Source organism: Melanaphis sacchari, unplaced genomic scaffold (genome assembly GCF_002803265.2).
Source record: "Melanaphis sacchari strain LSU unplaced genomic scaffold, SCAv2.0 Contig7_pilon_pilon, whole genome shotgun sequence".
Lineage (NCBI taxonomy): Eukaryota > Metazoa > Arthropoda > Insecta > Hemiptera > Aphididae > Melanaphis > Melanaphis sacchari.
The window spans coordinates 594,385-617,797 of NW_020271560.1; the positions used below are offsets into that span (position 1 = coordinate 594,385).

The 23,413-nt window shown below is 22.9% G+C and overlaps 2 protein-coding genes across 6 annotated transcripts; one reads left to right on the forward strand and one right to left on the reverse strand.

The window, feature by feature from the left end:
- Window positions 1-1,799: 1,799 nt before the first annotated feature.
- LOC112601622 (C-myc promoter-binding protein) lies at window positions 1,800-16,621 on the reverse strand. Of its 5 annotated transcripts, none has more exons than XM_025349327.1 (29): window positions 16,339-16,621; window positions 15,978-16,188; window positions 15,824-15,920; window positions 14,857-15,173; window positions 14,588-14,760; window positions 14,133-14,491; window positions 13,673-13,817; window positions 13,389-13,564; window positions 13,133-13,316; window positions 10,594-10,735; window positions 10,278-10,423; window positions 10,090-10,215; window positions 9,812-10,017; window positions 9,381-9,507; window positions 8,398-8,594; window positions 8,097-8,236; window positions 7,071-7,190; window positions 6,497-6,608; window positions 5,934-6,062; window positions 5,359-5,844; window positions 4,830-4,919; window positions 4,436-4,585; window positions 4,077-4,270; window positions 3,800-3,995; window positions 3,594-3,733; window positions 3,296-3,456; window positions 2,960-3,231; window positions 2,327-2,502; window positions 2,001-2,149 (listed from the first exon to the last, which is right to left on the reverse strand). In XM_025349327.1, exons 2-29 carry the CDS (start codon window positions 16,174-16,176, stop codon window positions 2,001-2,003), a joined length of 5,109 nt encoding a protein of 1,702 aa, XP_025205112.1. In that variant the 5' UTR covers window positions 16,177-16,188; window positions 16,339-16,621. The 5 variants fall into 5 exon arrangements, with proteins under 5 accessions (XP_025205113.1, XP_025205114.1, XP_025205115.1 ...); XM_025349326.1 differs by having other exon boundaries at window positions 16,335-16,621; XM_025349328.1 differs by lacking the exon at window positions 16,339-16,621 and having other exon boundaries at window positions 1,800-2,149; window positions 15,978-16,176.
- Window positions 16,622-16,721: 100 nt separating this feature from the next.
- Window positions 16,722-21,216, forward strand: LOC112601746 (dual specificity protein phosphatase MPK-4-like). The gene is made up of 8 exons (XM_025349513.1): window positions 16,722-16,805; window positions 16,908-17,064; window positions 17,235-17,366; window positions 17,525-17,621; window positions 17,803-17,889; window positions 18,647-18,795; window positions 20,540-20,639; window positions 20,703-21,216. Exons 2-8 carry the CDS (start codon window positions 16,989-16,991, stop codon window positions 21,025-21,027), a joined length of 966 nt encoding a protein of 321 aa, XP_025205298.1. The 5' UTR covers window positions 16,722-16,805; window positions 16,908-16,988; the 3' UTR covers window positions 21,028-21,216.
- Window positions 21,217-23,413: the final 2,197 nt, after the last annotated feature.

Below are 23,413 nucleotides of genomic sequence, written 5' to 3' on the forward strand. Positions count from 1 at the left end.
ACTAAGTCGATATTAAAATACTATACAGCAAATGAATTAAATTAATTATTTCTTAATATTTCAGTATTTGTTGAATTCAAAATTTCTGTTTCAGTAAAAATCTTTTTTTCCAATTAAAATTAATTTCGATTTATCTAAATCTAACGTGAAGTTGGATATAGCAATTTGTTGATAAAATTAGTTGCTCATATAAATAGATACTACCATTGATTTAATCAATGGTATTACTGAACAGAAATTATTTTACATATTAACATGAATTTCATTGTATTGTAGTACATTGTTGAATAGTTGTATATCTATATCATTTAAGTCATTTTTATTTTTCATTGATCCTTATGATTACAAAATAAGGAGTAAGAAATTTGGGTTAAACATACCCAAGGTATTAAATTACTTATTTTCCCTTTAACCCCATGCCTGATTGGATTTAAATAAAATTAATTCTTGTGTAGAAATTTTTCTAAATCAAATCAATGAGAAAAAATTTACACTAATTAAATGAATGACTTTTGCTGAAACTAAGCTTTCATTTCAATTTATTTTACATTATTTTAAACTTGAATAAAGGCCTCATAAGAAAATAACTTATTTACAATTTAAACATTAAAATAGAATAAGTTCTGAAAATACATACACTCATTTACATAAAATATCTGAAAATATAGGTTTTTTTCTTTAACATAAGGCCTTTTTTGGAGTTTGTTTTGTGCAAATTGAAATAATCAGAACCACAATTATTATATCTGGTCTGTTACCGATGACACCGAATTGATGAAAGTCATTTAAATATATTGGTATTCGGACAATTGACACCGAGTGATTATAATAAATGTATGTAGGTAAATATCTACAGACTAAAATTACTAATTAGTTAGTGTATATTGATTGTTGGTAATCCAACCATATGTGTATCGTAGTCTATTCAAAATTAAAATTAATAGGAATTCAGAATGTTCCGATACAACTAAAAAAAATTAAATTAATAACTAATGATTATATTATTTATGTGTTTCAAAAGAGTTAAAAATATATTAGAATAAACTTTTGAATTATTATATTACAAGCTTAAACGATGATTATTCAGTATTACATATACATTTATATTCGGTGTCAATTGTCCTAGATTCAAATATTTTTTTTTTAACTTTCTTAATCACTTTGAAAATTTTAAAATATTGCTATAACATATTTATATATGTTTGGATCTATGTATGATGGGAATAAAACATGGGATAAAATTAAAAATCTACTTAACAAATGTCCATTTATACCATGTATTTAGAGTAGGTACTGAACAAGCAACAGTAATTTTGATCTGAAAATTGAAAAAAATATAAAAAATACTCAACATCAAAAATCATATTAAGTCTATTTTACAAAACAATTTATGTGTTTTAATTATAATTTTCATGATTTTCTACAACAATTATATTTTTTAAATTTTTATCAGAGTAATGAGTGTATTGATTTTATAATGAGTTATTGTATGTACAGAATAAGTGGTTGGTAAAAAAAAAAATTACTTCAAATTTGTATTGTTATTAGCTCATAAAACTTTTATACATTTTGAACAAGGCCCAAAAGTTCAAAAAGGGATCTGACCATTGATTTTTATCATAGTCCAGAGAAAAATACAAAATATAATTTGGAAAGAGGAAGGATATTTATACATTTCATAAATATTGATTTGAAAAATATAATAAACAAAAAAAATTGATAGAGTTATTTTATTGTTACATATAAATCGCAACATTTAACATATAATTATATACATCTTGTAAAAAAATGATACCATGTCTAAGTTATAAAAAAACATGATACAATTATTAACAAATAATTCAAAAACTAACAATTATTAAAAGTCAATTAATAACTGACTATTCTTAATAGAGTTGTAGATAACTATATCCATTATAACTTCAATAATTTAATATGAGCAGATAACATTAATACACAAAATACATTTATAAGTGTTTTAAAATAAAGTAGTTGAATTATCACTTGTAATTTGAAAGCTCGAGTTCCTTAAACAAATGACGACAATACTGACTTCCAACTGATAATGGGTAATCGCATTTTAACAATAATTTAGAATCATTTTCTGATACAGTTTCAAAGGCTATTAAATACTCTTGATCAAAAGCACCTGAAATAACAAATATTTTAACTAAATATATTTCAAAAATTTATAATAATAATTATCAGGTAATTCAAAGCACATCTAGTCAAAATAATAGTGATAATGGAGAAATAATAAACAGTTTGCATTACTATTTTTACAATTTTTACTCTAAAAATTTTTAAATATTAATTAGATACTTACTAATATCAATATTCTCCCGACCAATAGCTGTAATTGTTAAAAATAAAATGTCCCTGTATAGTGAATGACTATGCGTTAAATCATTGCCTCGCAATTTGTTCCTCTCAAGGGCTAGTTTTTTTAATGGATCTGTCAAATTATTGCGCCGAATGTTTGCTATAATTTTTGACATAACACTGAAACAACATTGAAAATTATGAGATTATTGATGACATTTTTTGATACTGATTTTATTTGTAAAGTGATTTATGGTGGTTTTGACAAAAATTATAATTGTTACTAATGTAAAATTACATTGATTTTGATTATTTAGAATATTAGAATATTAATTAAAAATAAATAAAATAATACAAATATTTTTTAAAAAATATGTAAAATTGAAGTACTTAACAATGAAGTTATAAACATTAAGCATTATTTATAAATTTCAAAAATGTTTCTACTGGTTTTTCTAGAATATTTAATTTAAATAAAGGTTTGAAATTTAAATAGTATATTTCATAAATATTTTTGTAAAACATGTTCAGACATCAGGTCATCTGAATACTCAAGTTGCACTTTTAATAATTTTAAGTCTAACTTGAGGAAGTACATTATATTTATTTTTAAATTGTTATACTTAGAATTACTCACTTCTTGGGTACTGTTTTGCGATCAGTGACCAAAGCACTAATCAAACAACTCTCCTTTGACTCTTCATCAGACCAGAATGCATACATGGGAGAACCTATATCGTCATATAGTTTAGGATTGTCCCACAGAGTTGTTATCAAAATATTGGATGAATCACATGCTGACCAAATGTCATGGAAATCAATGATATCTCTATCGCCCAATACACAATTTGCGTTTAAACATAAACCAGAAATATGTGATGGTACTGCTATTCTTTCAAATACCCAAACCTTAATAATAATAAAATTAAAATTATATTACAAATGAATGACCAAATTAATTAAAATTCCTTACTAGATTCCAATATATTATTGGATGTTCATCGGCAAACTTAGAGCGTATTAACGAGATATCACCTTCGGCCACAAGAATAGACTCTAGTTCCTTGCGCAAAACAAGTGGATTTAAATAAGGAACTGTTATTGTATCAGTTTTATATCCATCATTTATTATATCTGAAAGTTAATAATTAACAAATAAGAAATATTCAATTGAAAAATACTTAAGTGTTTTATTAGTCCAGGAATTAAATAATTAAAATTATGAAATCACTATTATTGAAACAAACGAATAAAAAAATTTCATAAAATACCTCTTGCACTGTTTTCTGTAAGTAAATCTATATTATCACTGTTATTTTTGTAATCATCCGTTACATTGCTATTTTTGGATCGATAGTCAATTATATCTACAGTTAAAAATGGTACTACTTCCTTGATACATAGCCTGCATCTGTAGTAGAAAGTATGAAAAAAATATCAAAACAACACAATTAATAATAGTTGGTTAGATTGTTACTTTGTATTCAAATTAGAATCATCTGGAACCCAACCAGACATAATTTCTTCATCAAACATTAGACATCCACAATTGTGACATTTAGAACATGTGGTCATAACAATTTCTAAAGCGACCAATTCAGGCGTATGACTAGAACGCCTATAAAGTTTTTCTTGAAATAAACTTAATTGTGATGAATCCATTGTTGCACAACCTAATTCAATATAAATCATTTATATATGTGTTTAATATAATATTTATTATGATTATGTATTTGAAGTGAAATATTTTTTACCAGAATTCATATTTGTAGAACTACTTTTTCTGTTACCATCAGTAAAAAGATCAATTAAATTAGAACTCCAAGAATCTAAATGTTGAGCAACGCCCAGGGAAGATATTTCACTAGATATTTTACGTCTAACACTTGGCTCATTTGACTGTTGATCATTGTCATCTCCATTCCAATTGTCTTCTTCCCTTTGACATCTAAATATTTTAAAGATATAACATGTGTAACTAAAATAATCTAATCAATTATGAGTATTAAATATTATAGTTTTTACTATTGTAAAAAGTCTGTTTAAATTTAGATACATTGTTACTGTTAAATTAAAGTTAATTCATGAAATTAAAATAAAAGCTATACTAAACTGAACATAGTCTTTTATGGGGGTATTATTTGTAGATATTGCTTCTTTGATCTCATCAAATTTTTTCACCATTGTATTTGCTGCACTTTTTAAACTAGTTAATCCGCCAATTAAAAGTTCATTTGATTTTTTCCCAGAAAAACTTGATGAACTGAAAACATAGTAACAAGTAATTTTTCAATGTTATAAAAGAAGTAAATAATAATTTTAATAATATGTGTATAACAAAACTATATTTGTTTTAATAAAATCATTTTATCATTATGAATAATAATATCAAATATATACTGTATGTTTTAAAAGATGTATTACATAATGCACAAATGTGTTACAGTTTGTAACCATTCTATAACTAAATGGTAATAAACATTGAAAAATATTAAATGATACTTTACCTGAGATTGGTGAACGCATTTTCAATAATGTTGGTACCCACACGAAAGTCAGACTTACGTGGTAATGAAAATTTAGTTGGAGTATACTGACTGTAAATATAAATAATAACTAAGACTACTACACAAAAAAAAAAAATGTACAAACAATACAAACTAAATAAAAATAACATAACATAGAATAAACTGCAATCAACTAATTTCTAATTAATAACTAAAATACTATGTTAATAAAAATAAAATTTAATTAACATAATGTAATCATGCTTAACATTAGTAAATTAGTATAAAATTCTGAATTTGAGTGTTGTACTGTTTTATGTCCAAACAGATTTAGAAATAATTAAATATTTTTGATCTGCATTGTCTTAATATGATCATTTAATCACTTAGCTGTTTAGTACAGTTTTAAATTCCACTACACACATAATATACTTTGTATAAATTGTTTTCTTCTAGTTAATGTAAGTTAAGTATATGTAAGTTTTATTTTACAAATTAAGTTATTCTAAAACAGTAGTTTTTTACTTACGAAAAGGGTATTTTAAATGCTGATCCTAAAGCAGACTTGATAGGACTTTGTTGGTAATCTTGTTCATTAGTACCATGGGTTGGCATAGTGGAAGATCTTTGTATATGTTTTTCAACATTACCTACATCTTCACTATAAGTAGCACTACGATGCATATTACTCCATTCACGAAACAACACAGGTGAGCCACTTCGATCTAGCTCAATACCAGACCTTACTCTTGGAACAGTTACTGATATATTAGGAATAGGTTCTGATGGTTCTTTTAATGCCCCTAAGGGATCATTTTCAAATACTGGAGTTCGCTGGGCTGGTTCAGCAAATCGATTATGAGTATTTTCTTCATTTAGATTTTCTAACGAAGACTCAAAAGATTTCAGATCATTAAATACTAGCTTTTTAGATACACCATTTTTAAAATCAGTTTTATATTTAAGATCATTAAGATTTTTCAGTATTTGAGCATCATTACCAAAACTTTTTGAACTAAAAAAAGTAAATATAACAAATATTTAAAAAAACAAAATTTTTTTACAAATGCCTATAAACTAATTAACTATGAACTAACAACTTACCGTTTTAATAACTTTAATAATTCAGATGATTTATCGTTAGATGAATTTTGAAGTGTATGATGGTAATGATGATGTCTTCTTGGTGACATCTGAAGACGAACTTCATCTGTTAGAGACCCACTACGGCCTCTGAAAAAAAATATTAGACTATTTTGCTTTTCTAAATAAGCAATTGATGGTTAAATACTATATATATATAATTTATATGTTTATACATAAACCATTGTATCATATTTAATTTTTTTAATTGTAAATATATTGAATTTTGAATTTATAAGAAACAAGTTAAGCATGAATACAAAAACCATTATTAAAATATTAATATATTCTATGAAATAAAAAAATCATTAATAAAAGCAAACATTTACTTTTAATATTTACAAAAAAAAACCTAAATTTTATTTTTAACTAGTCTACCAACAATTATAAATAATTCTCAATTCTCAAACATCTACTGTAAAAAACTACTAGACAAAAAAAATTACCTGATTCTTCGCAATTTATTAACTAAAAATACTGCTGATAATGGATAAAAAATATGCTAAAAAATAATACTAAAATACCTTTTTAAATCAGATTCACTTTCGATAGATATTGAATCACTATTTTGTTTTGAACAAGCTGAACTTGGTCTTGAACAAGTAGTAGTCATCAAGAGACCAGCGCTACTTTCAACTAAAAAAATACATTTATTTATTAATACTTTTTAAGTATAAAAAATATTAATATTTTTAAGGTTTTTAACTCTCCTATTACATTAAACTAAATTAATTATTTCAGTAATTATATAATTATAATAATAATAATTTTAGATAATTTGTATGTGAAAATATATTTAACACACATTATAGTTTATGAGTTTTAATTAATTTAGGTTCTCAAACTTCAAACTCTCTTATACCCTAAACTTTGAAGACTTCAATTTCAGTTAAGAAAAATCAAGTATGATATTGATATTATTAAAAATATAATAAATTTATTTTTGCTTCAATAATATAATTTTTAACAATTAAAATAAAATATATTTTTGTGTTAAAAAAAAAATGTAATTTAATGTTCAAAAGTTAGAGTAAAAATTAATTCCAATTTGAGTTCAAGTTCATTACTTAATTTGATCTGTTTGTAATAAATACTTGCATTGTTGTGAGCTCCATGATTGTTCATCTTCAGTAGATAAGGATATTTGTTTGACAATATTAGTAGGACGACTCCTTAACCCAAAGTTTGATTCTGCATTTATAGATAATTTTCTAGGTGCTGAAAAAAAAAATATTTTTAAGTTTAAGTAATTAACTTTGAATTAATATAATAATTTATATACCACATTATTTTCATAAATCAAATGGTATATTAAATAGCTACTTTAAAACAATATATAATAAAAATTATTGTAATATAATCAAAAGATAACATAAGCCATTAATGAAAATCATTATTTTATTATCAATAAAAATTTAATGTCTAAACATTTAAAAAATACCTAGTAAGATAAAAATATTAAATGTGTAGGTTTATATACCAGAGTTGGGTTTTTATATAAATAATCAGCTACAAAGAGTTGAAAAATTTAGTTTGTGTATCTCTCTCTTTTTTTTTTAAGTAATGGATTAAATTAACCAGTTATTTAGAAATTAGTTTTTAATAGAGCTTAGAAGTTAAAAAAAACACTAGAAAGCATTAAAATATGCACTAAATTAAAGGAAAAAATTGAAATATACAAAATAAAATTACACATAACAAAAGATCTGCTGTGCAGTAAGTGTGAAGTATAGCTTGTTATTGAGTAGATAATTGGATGTGTTTAATTTGCATTAAAATATAAATTAGTCACTAAACATAATTTATTTTTATTTTAATAATACTTAATAAACAAATAAAAAATAATTCAAAAAACATGTTTTATTTCATTGTTATATAAAAATATACCTAAAAATATAAATCAGGGAAAAATAAAACAAATTTTTATCTTATTTGGTCTTAACCTTCAGATAACACAGAGATAAAAATAAAAACCATTTATAATAATGAAAAATCTTAAAATTCACCACTATTTTTATCAGGGTTAACAATACTAACAAGACAAATAAAAAATATAAGAAACTATTTAAAGTAAAATTTCTACATATATTTAATAATAATTTAAATAAGTAGGTAGTTACTCACTATTTGATATTGAAGGATGCTTTTCTGTTGTAGACAAACTTTCTAAAGAGGTATGGGAATTTTTATCCTCTTCCAAATGCCTTCGTTTTTTATTCTGTGCTCCAGCTTTCTTAAATAATGCTGCACTTAATACCACATTTCTATAATAAAACATAATAGTATAATTATACAATATAAATTTGATTTAATACTAATACACATACTAAAATTAAATATGTGCTATAAATATTTTTTGATTAGAATATTTCAAATAATAAAAAAAAAATACTAATTATTAAAATTTATAAAATTAGGTACATGCCTAAGTTTTTTCCATAGCAATTGACTTGGTGTTCTTAAATCAGATGGCCATGTAGACTCTAACAAAGCTCTGTTATAAAATCCATAAGTTATAGCATTGGGATGAAGTCCACAACGTTTCATTACTAGTAATAGTTTTACGGCCAGCATGGGTTGATTGTAAATCCCACATAACTGCATCATAACTCTGTAGCAAACCTGAATAACATAACAAATATACAGTTAAGGATTATAATATAAAACAATTAAAATAGATTTCTTTTAAATTTTATAAAAAATAAAATTTATTTTTTATTTTTTAAATTTAATGCAAAATTAGTAGTCACTGAATCAGAATATTAAGAATTAAGGGGTTAACTTTAAGAGATGTCATTATGTCATAAATTCAATGATAAATCTGATCTTTCAAGACATTTTTAACAGGGATGGGTAGTCTAGTACATATTTTTTTTACATGAAGCCAAATACACAACTACTGTTTATCAAGAAAGCTATTCTTAATTTAAAATTAATTTATGTTTATTTGTATTAAAATTTCAAATAAATTATAGTGAATAATTGATTTTTGTAAATACATTTTTGATCATTTTGAAGTTTGTTGCTAATAATTTTTAGTTTTCTTGCAGTTATAAATTAATATAATCATTTCTTTATAATATTCTTAGCACTACTCTAACATAAAATTGATATATTTAATTAGTTATCAATATATTTATAAATACGTAAATAATAGACGAAATTTTTATTTAAATTACATTAAGCAACCATTACTGTGAATAGAAAAAAACTGAATATGCTGCTATATTAATTATAGTATAAATATAATGATAATTCATCTCATTTGAAAAAAAATTCTGTCAAATAAATTAACAATGAATTTTAAATTTTCATGTATCAATCAAATTCTTAATTTTATTGTTTGAAATAATTTATTTCAATATTAACTATATGCTATATTAGTATGAAGAATAATTAAAGACAAACCTCATCAGTTAATAAATGTACACCAGTTTTTTGAAATTTATTTAATAATTCATATGCTGAACGTAGAGTAGATGCAGCACGATCTTCTGACTGAAGTATATGACTTGGTAAATGAATAAACCATAAACTAAAAAATATAATTAATGAATAAATTATAAAACTGATAGCAAATAAAATTAATTTGCCTAATTTGTGGATCACTTTAAAGGATAATGTATTTATAGAACATTTTTAAAACTAGTCAAGTATGAAATTTCATTGTATATTAAAAAAAAAAAATTAAGTAGGATTTGTGAATATTATAAAATGAAATACCTAGAAACATAAAATAAAACAAAATAATTATTTTTTATTAAACCTATATTGAATAAATATTGTAATACATTTAAGAGTAATAACATAATTATGGAACAATATTTTAAGAAAATTACCTATAGCAAGTTCCTAGTAAAAATTTAGCCCAAAGACTAGGAGATGTAGAATATTTACGGGCCAGTTTTTGAGCCGATTTAACTTCATGTTTGGTACGTCTAGCCATTGGACTACCAGGAATGGGTAGATGTTCATCATTTTTCGCTTTCAAATAATTTTTAGATTCTTTACACTTTAATAATTCAGAATTTAGGATAAATCCATTCTAAAAAAAAATTAAAATGTTATTAGTAAATTAAAAATTGATTTTAAAGTAGTATATATTATTGTATTTTACTTCGTAAGTATACAAAGTATCAAATGGTAAATCATTCATTTCTGGTGGCATTATGAACACAGTTCTTTCACTTTCACCACATGTATCAAGTTCTATCAGTCTTGTATCAAAGTTTTCTAAATCAATCTAGAATACAATTTTGAGGAATTTAGTAACAGAAAAAAATAAATTATTGAATATAATAATACTTTTTCTGAACACTCATCAAAAAATTCTAAAGCAGCATCCATATTGGATACAAATGATCGTTCTTCAATAAATCTTATGAACATTTGAGTTTTTGTTAAAAGAGAATAAAATTTCACATTTGTCTTTTCTCTGGATTTTAAAAAACCTAAACATTCAACAGTAAAATACATTTTAGTAAATAATAAAGTCTATTATCACTTTATTTCTACAATGACACAATGTATTATGAAATAGTTAATTCTCCAACAAAGAACAACATGTTCTTTCATACTTGAAATATTCTATGAAATAATAAAGTATTTATACTATAATTACCTTGCAAATCAAACAATGAACTTGTATCTGTGGCCCCAACTGTAGGAGCTTTAGTAATAGGTCTTAAATACCATCGGTATCCTTTTAATATAGATCCCATAAAACGAAGAAAAGCTTCTTGAATCTCTAATTCCAATTCATGCTAAAAACAAAAACCATAATTTTTGTACTAAATTAAGGTTATAAGGTTAACACTATTTCTAATCAAGATTTTTATTTTGTACATATTATTAGTCAAATATTAATAAATATAACTTAAATGTAATTATATATAAGTAAACTAAGTAAATAGAATCACTCTGTGCATTGATATGTATGTATATATACATCAATGCATCGAGTGATTCTTTTATTATTGAAAGTGATTATTTAAAAATCTATAAATGTTTTTATGAATATTTTGTAACATGATTTCCAACTGAAATAAAACAAGATTTTTTTTTTAAAATATGTTTTATTGTTATAATTTTTAAAGCAGAACATGAAATTAAAAATGGTATGTCTTAGTTAAAAAAAAAAAAGTAAAAACTCATACAAATTATAAAGATACAAAATATAATATTTTTTTAAATTTTATTTTGACTAAAAATTATTTTTAAGAACATTAATAGATTTTGAAATATTGAATTTTGTTAGATAAAAGAATTACCCTATAAATAAATACAGTTATCATTCATTATGGATAGAATAATAGTCATATTACATAATATCATATTTTTTCTACATTAATACTTTACATAATAAAAATTGAATAAATATGTATCAATTTATAATGTTAATTATATCTCCATGAAAATATCATAATTACACTTGTAATATGACATGATTTTTATCTGCTAACAATATTTTGCAATCAAACATATTTTTATTAAAATGATATTTTTTATTACAAATTATATTACATGTAAAATAATTATATAAATTTTTTTAATATTAGACACCCACTATCTTGACATTTTTTTTATCAATATGATTTAATTTGTTTATCATCACTGTCTTAAAATTGTATTAATGACAATATACATTTAAAAGTTTTATACTTGTTATTTCAAAGCATAACATTTTTCTAAGTATTTTTATACAGAAAAATCGAGTTTTAATTTGCTTTTTTTCATTAGTAAACTAAGGTTTAATATTGTCTACTTCATTTTACTGGAATGTCTTTGTTAGATGGTGCCTTTCTAGTAAAAAATGTGATTCAAAATCAAACAAATCTAAATACACAGATTTCTATTTTAAATCTCATTAGCTTTTTTGATTTATAATGTACTTTTTATTTTTTATTTTAATTTTATTGGATTATATTTTAAAATTTGTTTAATTTTAAAATCATACAGTTTTAATTATAAACAAAAACTATTTATTTGATAAAATATTTTTGATTTTTAAGCATAAATTATCTCTAACTTAAAAATAGGATTATATTAAACTTATAATTTAATATTTAGTTTATTTATCCATTTTTTTTTCTTGTGGTTTTTCAATTAAATTTTAACGACAATTTTTATTATTTTTAACCTTTTATAAATTTACAAGCCCTAGTTATAACTAATTAAAAACTTTTTAAAAAATTATTTTTATCACATAAATATAAATATTGATATATAATTTTGTTTTTGAATAAGAAATTAAATGTTATTCCAAAAATTACAATGGTAAATAAATAAAAAATATTTTCAAAAAGATAAATAGTTTTCAAAATGAGTACCTTTTGTGAAAAGAATCACACTGTAAAAGCAAACAAACAACAAATTTTATAAATTATTAACTCAGCGTTAACTGATAATACTTAATGACCTTGCATATGATTAGAAAATAATAATAATAATAAAAAATGTTGTAAAATACTAAGTAAAACACATACATTAACAGAAAAATATGAAATATTATTGATGGAAAAGAAGGGCAGGGTGTTATCAAAGAATAGATAACTATTGCATAAGTAGAAAGGAATTTTATTTTTGAAATAAAATTCTTAGTGAATTACTAACTAAAAAGTTCAATGTCTTTACTCGTCATTTGAAATTTTTTTAAATTTTTCAAATATTTTAATTTTTACACAATTAATGTTATTGCAGAACATATTTTTAAAAAAAATTATCATCATTTAAGATTCTTATTGTTTGGAATGGTAATATACATTTTTGATTTCATATTCCAAAACAAAATATTTTAATACATAAAGATCAAATTTTGAACAAGAAGTTAACTAGTAATAACTAATAAATATAAAATACAAGTTAAAATGAGCAATAAGATGGAAAGACATTTTCAAGGATATATTTACGTTTCTTCTTTTTTAGTAAAAACTTAAAGAACTTTTAAAAATAATATGTGTAGACACTGAAATTGATCTACATGTTCAACAATTTATAGTAATAAAGTCTGTGTAATCCAATACTTAATATTATAAAACCTTATACTTAAAATACTAAAGCTATTAAATATTTATTTTTAAGCTCTAAATAAAAATAATTTGATATTCAATTAAATTATGAAATATAATAATTATTATAAAATAACAAGCAATATGTATTACCTCTTTCCGTTTTTTTAAAAAATCTCTATCAATATTAGTTTCTTCAATACTTTTGTTAGATGTAGCTTTATACGTTTTTTGGAGATCATCAAGTTTTTCGTTTAGTTTTTCTAAAGTATTCTTTAAGGTCCTTGTTGGTTTTTTAGGAAGTAGTTTTGTTGTTAAATGTTTTTTATCTTCACAGCTTTGTACATAAAACAAAAAATTTTAAAAATTTAAAATAATATTTATTATAAGATATAAAAATTATTCTTACAGTGTAATAGTATTAGTATCCAAATCCACGCAAGTTACATCTGTAGGTGGCTCATATAAATCAAAAAATCTTGAATCAACTCCAATCAGAAATGGTAATGGTGCGTGTAAAACTTCAGCCAAACTAAGGGGACATAATGGAATATATGGACATTGCCATTTAAATGGAAATATTAGCTGAAAATTGTTTATAAAATTAATTATATGTTGTATATTTTTTATAAACAAAATTAAATTTTAGTTAAAAATATTATATAATTTAATATTTTAATCCAATTTATTTACTGTGGAAACTGCTTCTGCTACTGCGGTAAGTACATTTGGTCTTAAAGAATGAATAAGAAGTTTTTGTTCTGTTAAAGCACACAAAAGTAATAGAAGACAATTATCAGGTTGTAAATTCATAATCATTTGATGGAAACCAGCACCACTAAAAATAAATCAATTAAATATTATTAATTAATTGGATTTTATATTAATAGTGGTATAACAATATAAATAATATTATACAATACAACTAAAAAATATAAATTAACAAAGCAAAAAGAAACCACTAAATATACACATATATTTAAACTCTAAAATTAGATTATACAGGATTATACGAGAATTCTATTAATTAAAACATTTAATTTTTGTAATTTTACTTGGTCTATATAAAATGTATGCTATTTAGAGTTTTTATTTTAGGACTAAATACTTTTTTTACTGTAAATAAAATAATTTTAATAAAAAAGTATACTACCTTCTAGGAATGGGTAGATCTTCTGGTTGGGTTAATATAAGCTGAGTGTCCATTGATAACTGTACAAGTATCTGTGGTCTTTCTGGAGAAGGAAATGGTACTTCATCCACCAAATGTGTTATATATCTTTCAATAGGTATAGGTATTTGTTCATCAAGGGAAGTTTTTAATAAAAACATCAAGAATTTTTGAAAAGTATCAAAAAAAGGCCAATGTGACAAAACACACACACTCTTATTAGCATGTAAACTGATTCCTTTTTTTAACTCATTTGAATCTTTTAAACCTAATAATTTTTGTTGTTCAATAGAGAGTTTTCCATTGAACTTTTCATAAAAAGTAATTGCTGCACCATAGACCTAATTAAACAAAATGTATCAATATAATATTAAAAATTGTATTTAATAATTTTTTTAAAGGTAACCATAATCAACGCATAATTTTTAAATGCATACTTTTTCCGAGGCATCGCTAACAGTTAAAACAAATGTTGAAAATATTGGATCTGGCTGAGATGCTTCATCTGGCCATGCTTCTAGTGTGGCTCCCATTGGTAAGCAAAATAAGGCTACTGAAGGCTGAAGATGGAAGTCATTTCTATCTGTCTTAGGATATCGATCAGTAATAACTATAAAATAAGTATATTTAATAAATTACAGAATTATTGGTAAATGTACATAATTATATAAAATTTAAAAATTAGTATAAAAGAAGAATTTTTTACCTGGTTTATAGGTGATAGACTTAGGTTTCATGACAGACTTTTTGTAGCATAAGTAAACATCTGATCCAACCATACCTTTATTGAGATTTTTGTGAATTAGACAAAAAGCATGTGGTGGTGTTTCACCTCGACTTGTTATAACTACACATACATGTGATACAGCTAAAATATTACATGGTGCAGTAGGTGATGCTCTTCGATAAGTTATAAATGTACGTGATGATGTAGAGTTATTAATATTTGCTATTTGTCCACTAACACTTGTTTTTAAAACTTTAGCATCATGTAATACCCTTTCTTTGCCATCATACATAATACTGAAAAAAATTCCACTTATTTATATAGAAAATAAATGTAATAAATAATAATGCAAGAACTGAAAATATAGATTCTTTTATAATTTAATTTATATTTTATTATATTTATACCCGGGTTAACTGATAAATTTAAGCTGAGAAAAACAAAAATGTAATAATTTTAAATAGATTGGTAATTCATATACTATATTATGTTCATATATAAAATATTATTATGTCTTGCATTTGAAGTGAACGGGGTTTATTCAAAAAGTAGTGCAAGTAATTATAAATGTTTAGCAAAAAATATTATTTATTTATTATAGTAATAAAATATTCAAACATATATTTCAAATATATTTCAGATGTGTTATTTGACATTTTGATTTAAATACAAGGCTAAAAAATAATATTAAATTCCATTAGGTTAAAATAATATAAAAATCTTCTCCTATACTTATTATTTATTTAGTATAATAAAGGTAATTCAAGAGGTAGAATAAATCATGAAAGTTAGTAAAATTTTTTTGATAATTCAACCTATACTAAAAGTATAAGAAAACAAAAATAATAGTCGAATATTTATATTTTAAATTAAAAATATAACAATTATAATTATTAGTGAGTATTAATGACATTAATTTAATAAATATATTTAGATTTTTAATTACCCAATGTCAACAATAGGAGGTTTATGACGTCCACGCTGGTAACATAAAAATACTTCTGGACTCCTAAGACTTCCATGATTTAAATCTGCTACCAAACCTAAAATTGAAACAATATTAGGTAAATTCAATCAATTGAATTGTTAATCCTACTCACCAGTAGGAGTTGTATCTACAAGTGTAAAACCAGGGGGTACTTTTTCACCGAGTGAAGGAAACACTATAGCTAAATCAGTAATTGGTGGTAAATCAGAACATAAACTTTGCTTTAGATGGGTAGAGTTGGTGTCATCTTGAGATTGTTCATCAGTTGCTCCAACTACTACAAAATAATCAACTACCCTTCGTTCTTCCATAATTAATGAATTCTAAACAACAAAAATGATGGTTATTTGTATTAAACAATAAAATATGTATAGTTACAGTAAAATATTACATAAAAATCATGAAAAATAAAACTCAATACAGCCTTGGATTATCCAAGGTGATTTTGCAATACAAAATATTTAGTTACCTACTATATATAGATGATTTTATGATAGAAGTAAAACTATATGTGTATAATATTATATGTCAATATTAATTAATTAATAGTTCGAATCGTAATATAGAACACGGTCCATGAGCAACTGCAACCATTGCGGTGCAATTGATATTAATTTAAAAACGTTAACAAATTGTAATAACTTTCCTTGAAAAAGTAAACAGAGGCACGGAACCCAGACATTCTGGAGTGGAGAATAACACCCTATAATATAGGTATAGTGTATACTGTATAGTCTAAACGAAAATAATAATATACTATAGATAACCATACGAACTTATTGTTCATTAACAATCCAATTGATAAATTTATTGGTTTTAACTTCAGTTGCAAGGTTCATGATAACAAAAATGATAGACATGGAATGCGTAAATAAACATATATAGATGTCGACCGCTATTAGTCATAGAAGGTATATTACTTTATTCATTTCTTATCAAGGTTTGTTTATTTACAATATTTATTATTTACCCGATTAGGTAAATAAAAATGTAATAACTGCAATATACGTTACAAATTTATTACGATATACAAATTCTACAGGTTGTAAATTAACCGGGTATTTCAGTAATAGTTTGACTTGATGCTGATGTTATGCTGTGTTATTAACAATAACAAATAAGAATGTCAAATTTGTGTAGAGACGATTTCGATTCGGGTCCTAAACATGTATTTTCTATCGAAGATGGTCTATGGCTTGGTAATGTTAAATTTATTCAACAAAAAAAGAAAAAATTTAACTTATAAAATAATAACTACATCATGTTGTAAAATCTTAATTTTTTCTACTTTATTTTTAAATTTTTAAGTATATTTATTTTTATTAATTATTTTTAAAATAAAGTGATCAACATATGATTTTTAATTTAGGAAACTTAACTGCTGCCATTGATTTAACATTTTTACGAAGCAACGGAATAAACTATATAATTACAGTGGATTCTTGTCCATTGCCAGAAATAATATTAAATTTGAGAGATATTAATGTTAAATATATACAAGGTAAATTTTTAAAATAAATCTATTAATTTGAATTGTTTTTAACCATAGTAGCATCTAGCTCCTACTAGGTTAAATAGCATAGACTATCTATTCATTATGTTTATGGATTATTTGGTTGATATTATAAAGTTTTAAATTTAAATTACATTTACTTATAGTTACCGATATGGATGGAGAAGATCTTTTAAGTCATTTTGATAATGCATACGAGTTCATAAAAAAAGGCCAAGAAATAAGTTCTGTTCTTGTGCATTGGTGAGTATAAAGCATATAATATAGACAAACATATTCTAACCTATGGAATCTTAAAAAAAATATTTAATATTATTCAATAGTAGATTTAATTCCTATTTTGTATCAATAAGTATTTTTTATAATCTATTCAAAATTCAAAATCATAATAAAAAAATAAATACCTATTTTAATGTGCTTTTAGCTATTATGGAATATCCAGAAGTGCATCAATTATTACAGCTTATATTATGAAGAAGTATAAAATTAGTTTTGATGATGCTTTTCAAAGGTATGTATATAATTATTTATGTGGCAATTATATATTATAATTTATTAATATTAAAAATATATTATTATGTTCTATATGAGGGTATATAATGGTTTTCTTGGATAAAATTATAGTATTATTGCGAATGTTATACTTGTATAAATTACATAATGTCTTAATTGTTTTTTGATGGTAATATTCAACTAGGCATTTTTAAAAATGAGTATCAGCTAAATACTAAAAATAATAAGTTGTAAAGTTCTTTATGTTAAAATATATTTCTTATTGATATTTTATAGAATTTTAAAATGACATATTTTTATTTTACTTTCTCAATAATTGTCTTTATTAATTAGATCAACTAAATTAAGTTTAATTAATATAGATCATCAATAGATATGTGTTTCTTGATAAAATATAAAAACTTATTTTGTACTTAAGATTATGGCTTGTTTGGGATTTAATTTTGTATGTCAAATTTTTAGATTCCTTATGTTTATATATTTATTTATAACTTATGAGTTATCTAGTAATTATTATTTATGTTCATGTTTTATGAAACGCGAATATCGAATACTAATATATTTTATTACAAATAAATTAATTTTAATACATTGCTATATTTTTATAAGTTTATCTTTTGTATTAGGACATTAAATTGATTAGTGAGTATATTACTTATTCCAGATAATAATTTGATTAACTTATAAGTTATTTCAGTCATTCATTTTATTTTATTTCGATAAAAAACTATTGATTTATTAAAAATTTATTATAGAGTTAAAGTTAAAAATGCAGCTGCATTACCAAATACTGGTTTTCAAGCACAACTCAATTTGTATGAAACTTTAGGATGGAAAATTGACAAAAACAATATGCAATTTAAACTATTCAGACTGAAAATAGCAGCTAGAAAAGTAAAAAAAGGTTTGAAACTTTATTAATTAATATAATTTAATATGTGTTTAATAGTACTAAGGCTAGAGATTTCATGCCCTAAAAAATCTAAAAATATGCATTTAAAAAATATATTTGTAATAAATAATAATAATATTTGTAAATATGATACATAAATAAATAAATTTGATTAGTTATCTGAGATAACTATTTTCTTTTCTTCAGATTTTTTTTCATCTTACATTGAGTTTTAGTTTAAAACAAAAAAAATTAGATCTAGATGTTTGAAATTTAAGTTATTCTTATAAAATTGAAAAATTACCCATTCATATAAATAATTGTCAAGTATGCAAAATATACAACTATAAATTTTAAATATTAACTTGTATTTCTATGAAACAAATTTCTATTTTACTCAGATATGTAAGATATGTTTTTAATGATTATTTTAAAATATGCAAACTCCTAGAAGTCCCAAGCCCTAAATAATACTAATTATACTTATAATTATTTAAAATTACGTATGTTACCATTTTACCAAATATTGTTATCAACTTATAAGTCAAAACTGTTTTAACAAAGAATTATATTAATAGTTTGGTTGGTTTGTAGTTATAAATAAGTAATACCTTAAGTTAAATCTAAACTATAATTATGTACTTTAAAAATGTCATTGCCAGAAGTATCATTTCAGAATTTTGCATGGAGTGCAAAACAATTTACCAATTGTCATTAATAAGTAGTGCTATTCTCAAAATAGATACCATTAGAATTAAAAATTATTATTTAACATTACAACATTTTAATATTTATTCATCTTTTGTGACCTCGTTAAGACATAATTATATCAAACTATTTTTATTTGAACAATTTTATTCAAAATTATATTATTAAAATGTGTCTTAGAAAAATGACTGTAAATATTATAAAATATATTTTACTACAACTTAAAATTTTCATAATTTGCTTTAAAATAAAAATATTAAAACTAGCTTATGTAATACTCTACAATAATTATTAGTTTTATATTTGATAATATCAGTAGGTTGATTTACTCTAATATTAAAAATAACAGAATAAAAAATTATTCTGAAACATATAATTAGGTGTAAGTGTTAGTTAGATGGAGACAACACATGTGGGTATAGTGTATTTTTAAGAGGTTTATATTTTTGTACATTAATTTACATTTATATATCCCAAATCCTAAATACCAAAAACATATTTAATGAAATTACGTTAAAATTATCCTATTCAATTTGTCTTATAATGAATATCAGTGTTAATATTTATTAAATTGTATAACTTTTTTTATATACAGGTAAATACAGATGTACATGATGTATATTGAAGTTATAAGTTTGTATGGAAAATTAGTACTTTATTATTGAAATATGAATTAAATAAAGTTACTCGCGAGCTTTCAATATATTCTTAGGTCAATGCTATATGCATAAATGTGCCTTTGTCAGTTAGGCTGGCCTATAATATTAACACTCTGTATGTCACTATAATAGATTCATAATGCTAAAATATTATTAATTTTATATTATTTACTCTTATACATCATTTTTATTTTATATGAATTGAAAAAAAATAAAAAATTTAAATGCCCTAATCAAATTAGACCTATTTTATTATGGAACCTTTCCTTGAAATTTAAAATCATTTTTTCTTCTGTAAAGGTTTATTCTCAAAAAATATATCATTGAAAATAAGTTCATTCATTGCTCCACTTAGAATCTAAAATAATAAATTTATGATTTTGTTCTAGTTAAAATTTTGCCTCAAGACTGTATTGACGTAATTAAGGGAGACCCATCTTTAATATGTGCAAGGCCGGATCCAAAAGTTTATCGATGCCGTAAATGCCGGTAATATTTTAATCATAATTTTTATTGTATTTTAATAATCTATAAATATTATTATTATTTTAGAAGGATTTTAGCTTTACAATCAAATGTATTACCACATTATGTCAATGAAAAGTTGTCATGGAAAGATTCAAAATTGTCTTCAGATTATTCAGGCTTCCAAGTATGTTCAGACACTATTTTTGTTGAACCAATGACTTGGATGTCAGTAAGTCAATCTGAAAGTGGAAAGATTAACTGTCCAAAATGTCAATCAAAACTTGGCTCATATAGTTGGACAATGGGATGTCAATGCCAATGTGGAGCCAAAGTATCTCCAGCATTTTACTTTGTACCTTCTAAAATAGATTATAGTGGATTTTTGCAAAATGTTCAGGCTACAGTTTAAAAATTTGTTATCTTGACAATAATATTCTAAATAAATATCAAGTGTTATTTTCTTGTTAATAGTTATTAAATTATGTTAAATTATTGATACTTAAGACAATAAATCCAATATACACATAACCAAAGACCCTTTTATCTATAAAAACTGAAATTAAATTTTTAGTTTTATCTATAAAGTACTTCCCACTTACAAATATTTAAATATTTATGCATTTAATAATATTATACCAATTAATAATTATTACCTTATTATAACTCCTAAGTTTGAATTATATTTGTATTATTTTATTATTGAAATATCTGATTGTTGTAAGTATGCACTCAACAACATATATTAGTGAAAATACTTTAGAATAGTTAGGTATTATTAAAGTCTGAATGAAATACTGCCAAAATATTCAGCTAGTTATTTTTAAGAACTTCCTAGTGATCATGCCAGTGATGTTCTACAATTTTTGATAAAGCTAATTCTTTTAATGTAAGCAATTAACCGAATGAGTCTCACTTTAATTTGTGTAATAGATATTTTTAAATTACCTCAAATACTTATCAATTTAAATGAATAACTAAGTAAAAAATTGTATTTGTAGTATTAATATAAGCATTACTTATAAATATTTATAATCAATGGTATAAGTAATAAAATGTTTTGATGAATTTGTATGTGTTTATATTCTGCCATTGTTCATAATAGTAATGAAAAATAAAGTACTTAAAACTAGTATTGGAAATATGTATTACATTTTTTTTTTTTAATTTAAACTTTGTTAATACAATTAGTTTTAAAAATTATTTAATATAATATAATAGTTGTTTACATTAAAAACAAAAATAATAACAATATACAATTAAATTAAAAAGCCAGTATGGTTGGAGAAAGAAAGTATATTTAACAACATATTTTTTTTATTTTTTTGTTGATTTGAAAAAATGTTTATAGTACCAAAAGGGATGTAGGTGATCACAATGTGTTGATAGACTGGGACAGAAAAATAGAGGTGGCTGATATCATAGACTGTTGTATAATTTTTTAGTGTGCAGAAAGTGGAATCGTTCAAAGATAGTTTAAAGGCATGCAAAGGAAGTTTTATATGGCCAAACTTGAAACAGGACAATAATATAATGCATTTCCTTGAGAAATTAAGGTTGTGGAAACAGTGTTTTTGGGATGGTTAGGGAAATATTTCTATATTATATTATTATTAAGGTGTACACAATGTGGCATGACCTCTTACAGCTGATTGTAAAAGGTGAAACCACTTGGAATTTAAATTGTAGTTTGTTAAATGATAAATAAATATTTTGCATTTAATATAAACAGGAATTTGTTTTTTTTAAGTGTCCGTAAAAAAAATATTTATAAAATTTAGATTAAAATACCTATGCAGAAACACTTGTAACTTCTTTTATTATGACTGAGGAAATATCACGACAGCAAGAGAAGTATTAATTATAAATGTTTTATAATACCAAAATTTGGTATGGTTATCATAAAATGGTATACAATTATTTAAAGCTTTGAGTCTTAACTTATAATAATTTTACATATTATTTCAACATCCGTGTAATATTTTTAATATTTACAAGTAAAAAAAACATTCTATTTATGATAAAAGTAATATTTTTTATTCTAATAACTAGTTATTTTAATATTATTTTATTTAAATCACTGGCATAATTAATGAGGCAACATGATGTTTTAATCCAAGACACTCATTAGTTTTATATTTTAAGTTATTACAAAATTTCTTGGAAAAATAAAATTATATTAACTTTAATCACTTAATTGTATGCAGGAATTAAAATCTAAAAATTTAATATAGATTTTAAATACTGGTATAATCCATTAATAACCAAAAGTGAAATCATTGAAAACATCAATACCGGTTATTGAATCTTAAATTAAAACTATAATATTGAATGTCAGTATTTGAGTAAAAAATTGAAATTGACACAAAATTAATACCTCCTGGCAATCAAAATTATTTATGATTTCCGTCCAGCTTTTTTGGAAGTCAATTTACCTTAATAATTTCTTAATTAGAAGTAGAATACTTTTGGAATAAATCAATATATAAAAATCAAGTTTCAAAAAATTTGTAAATTAGTAAAATATGAAAACTTTTAAAAAAAGTACCTATAAGAATACAAAAAAAATTACACACAATTAAATTATTTATTAATTTTTCAAGTATAATTATAATTTAAAGTAAATTTAATGGCCTAATTAGTAACTTGATGCTATGCAAATGATTTTTTTGATGTAATTGTTTAAAAAAAAGTGGATTTCCTTTAAAACAATAAAAACAAAAAATTAACAAAAAAAAAAAAAAAATAGTAAATTTTCAGCAAATAATACACGTTAATTACTATTTTAGTTAAAAACA

What these genes read in the sequence shown, in the direction of transcription:
- LOC112601622 (XM_025349328.1), bottom strand. Translation starts at nt 16,176, where the DNA reads ATGGAAGAACGAAGGGTAGTTGATTATTTTGTAGTAGTTGGAGCAACT. An exon ending in GCATCCTTCAATATCAAATA is followed by an intron (nt 7,191 to 8,096) that starts GTGAGTAACTAC and finishes TTTTTTTTTCAG; the next exon opens with CACCTAGAAAATTATCTATA. An exon ending in AGTGAATCTGATTTAAAAAG is followed by an intron (nt 6,063 to 6,496) that starts GTATTTTAGTAT and finishes ATTTTTTTTCAG; the next exon opens with AGGCCGTAGTGGGTCTCTAA.
- LOC112601746 (XM_025349513.1), top strand. Translation starts at nt 16,989, where the DNA reads ATGTCAAATTTGTGTAGAGACGATTTCGATTCGGGTCCTAAACATGTA. An exon ending in AGCTAGAAAAGTAAAAAAAG is followed by an intron (nt 18,796 to 20,539) that starts GTTTGAAACTTT and finishes ATTTTGTTCTAG; the next exon opens with TTAAAATTTTGCCTCAAGAC. An exon ending in TATCGATGCCGTAAATGCCG is followed by an intron (nt 20,640 to 20,702) that starts GTAATATTTTAA and finishes TTATTATTTTAG; the next exon opens with AAGGATTTTAGCTTTACAAT.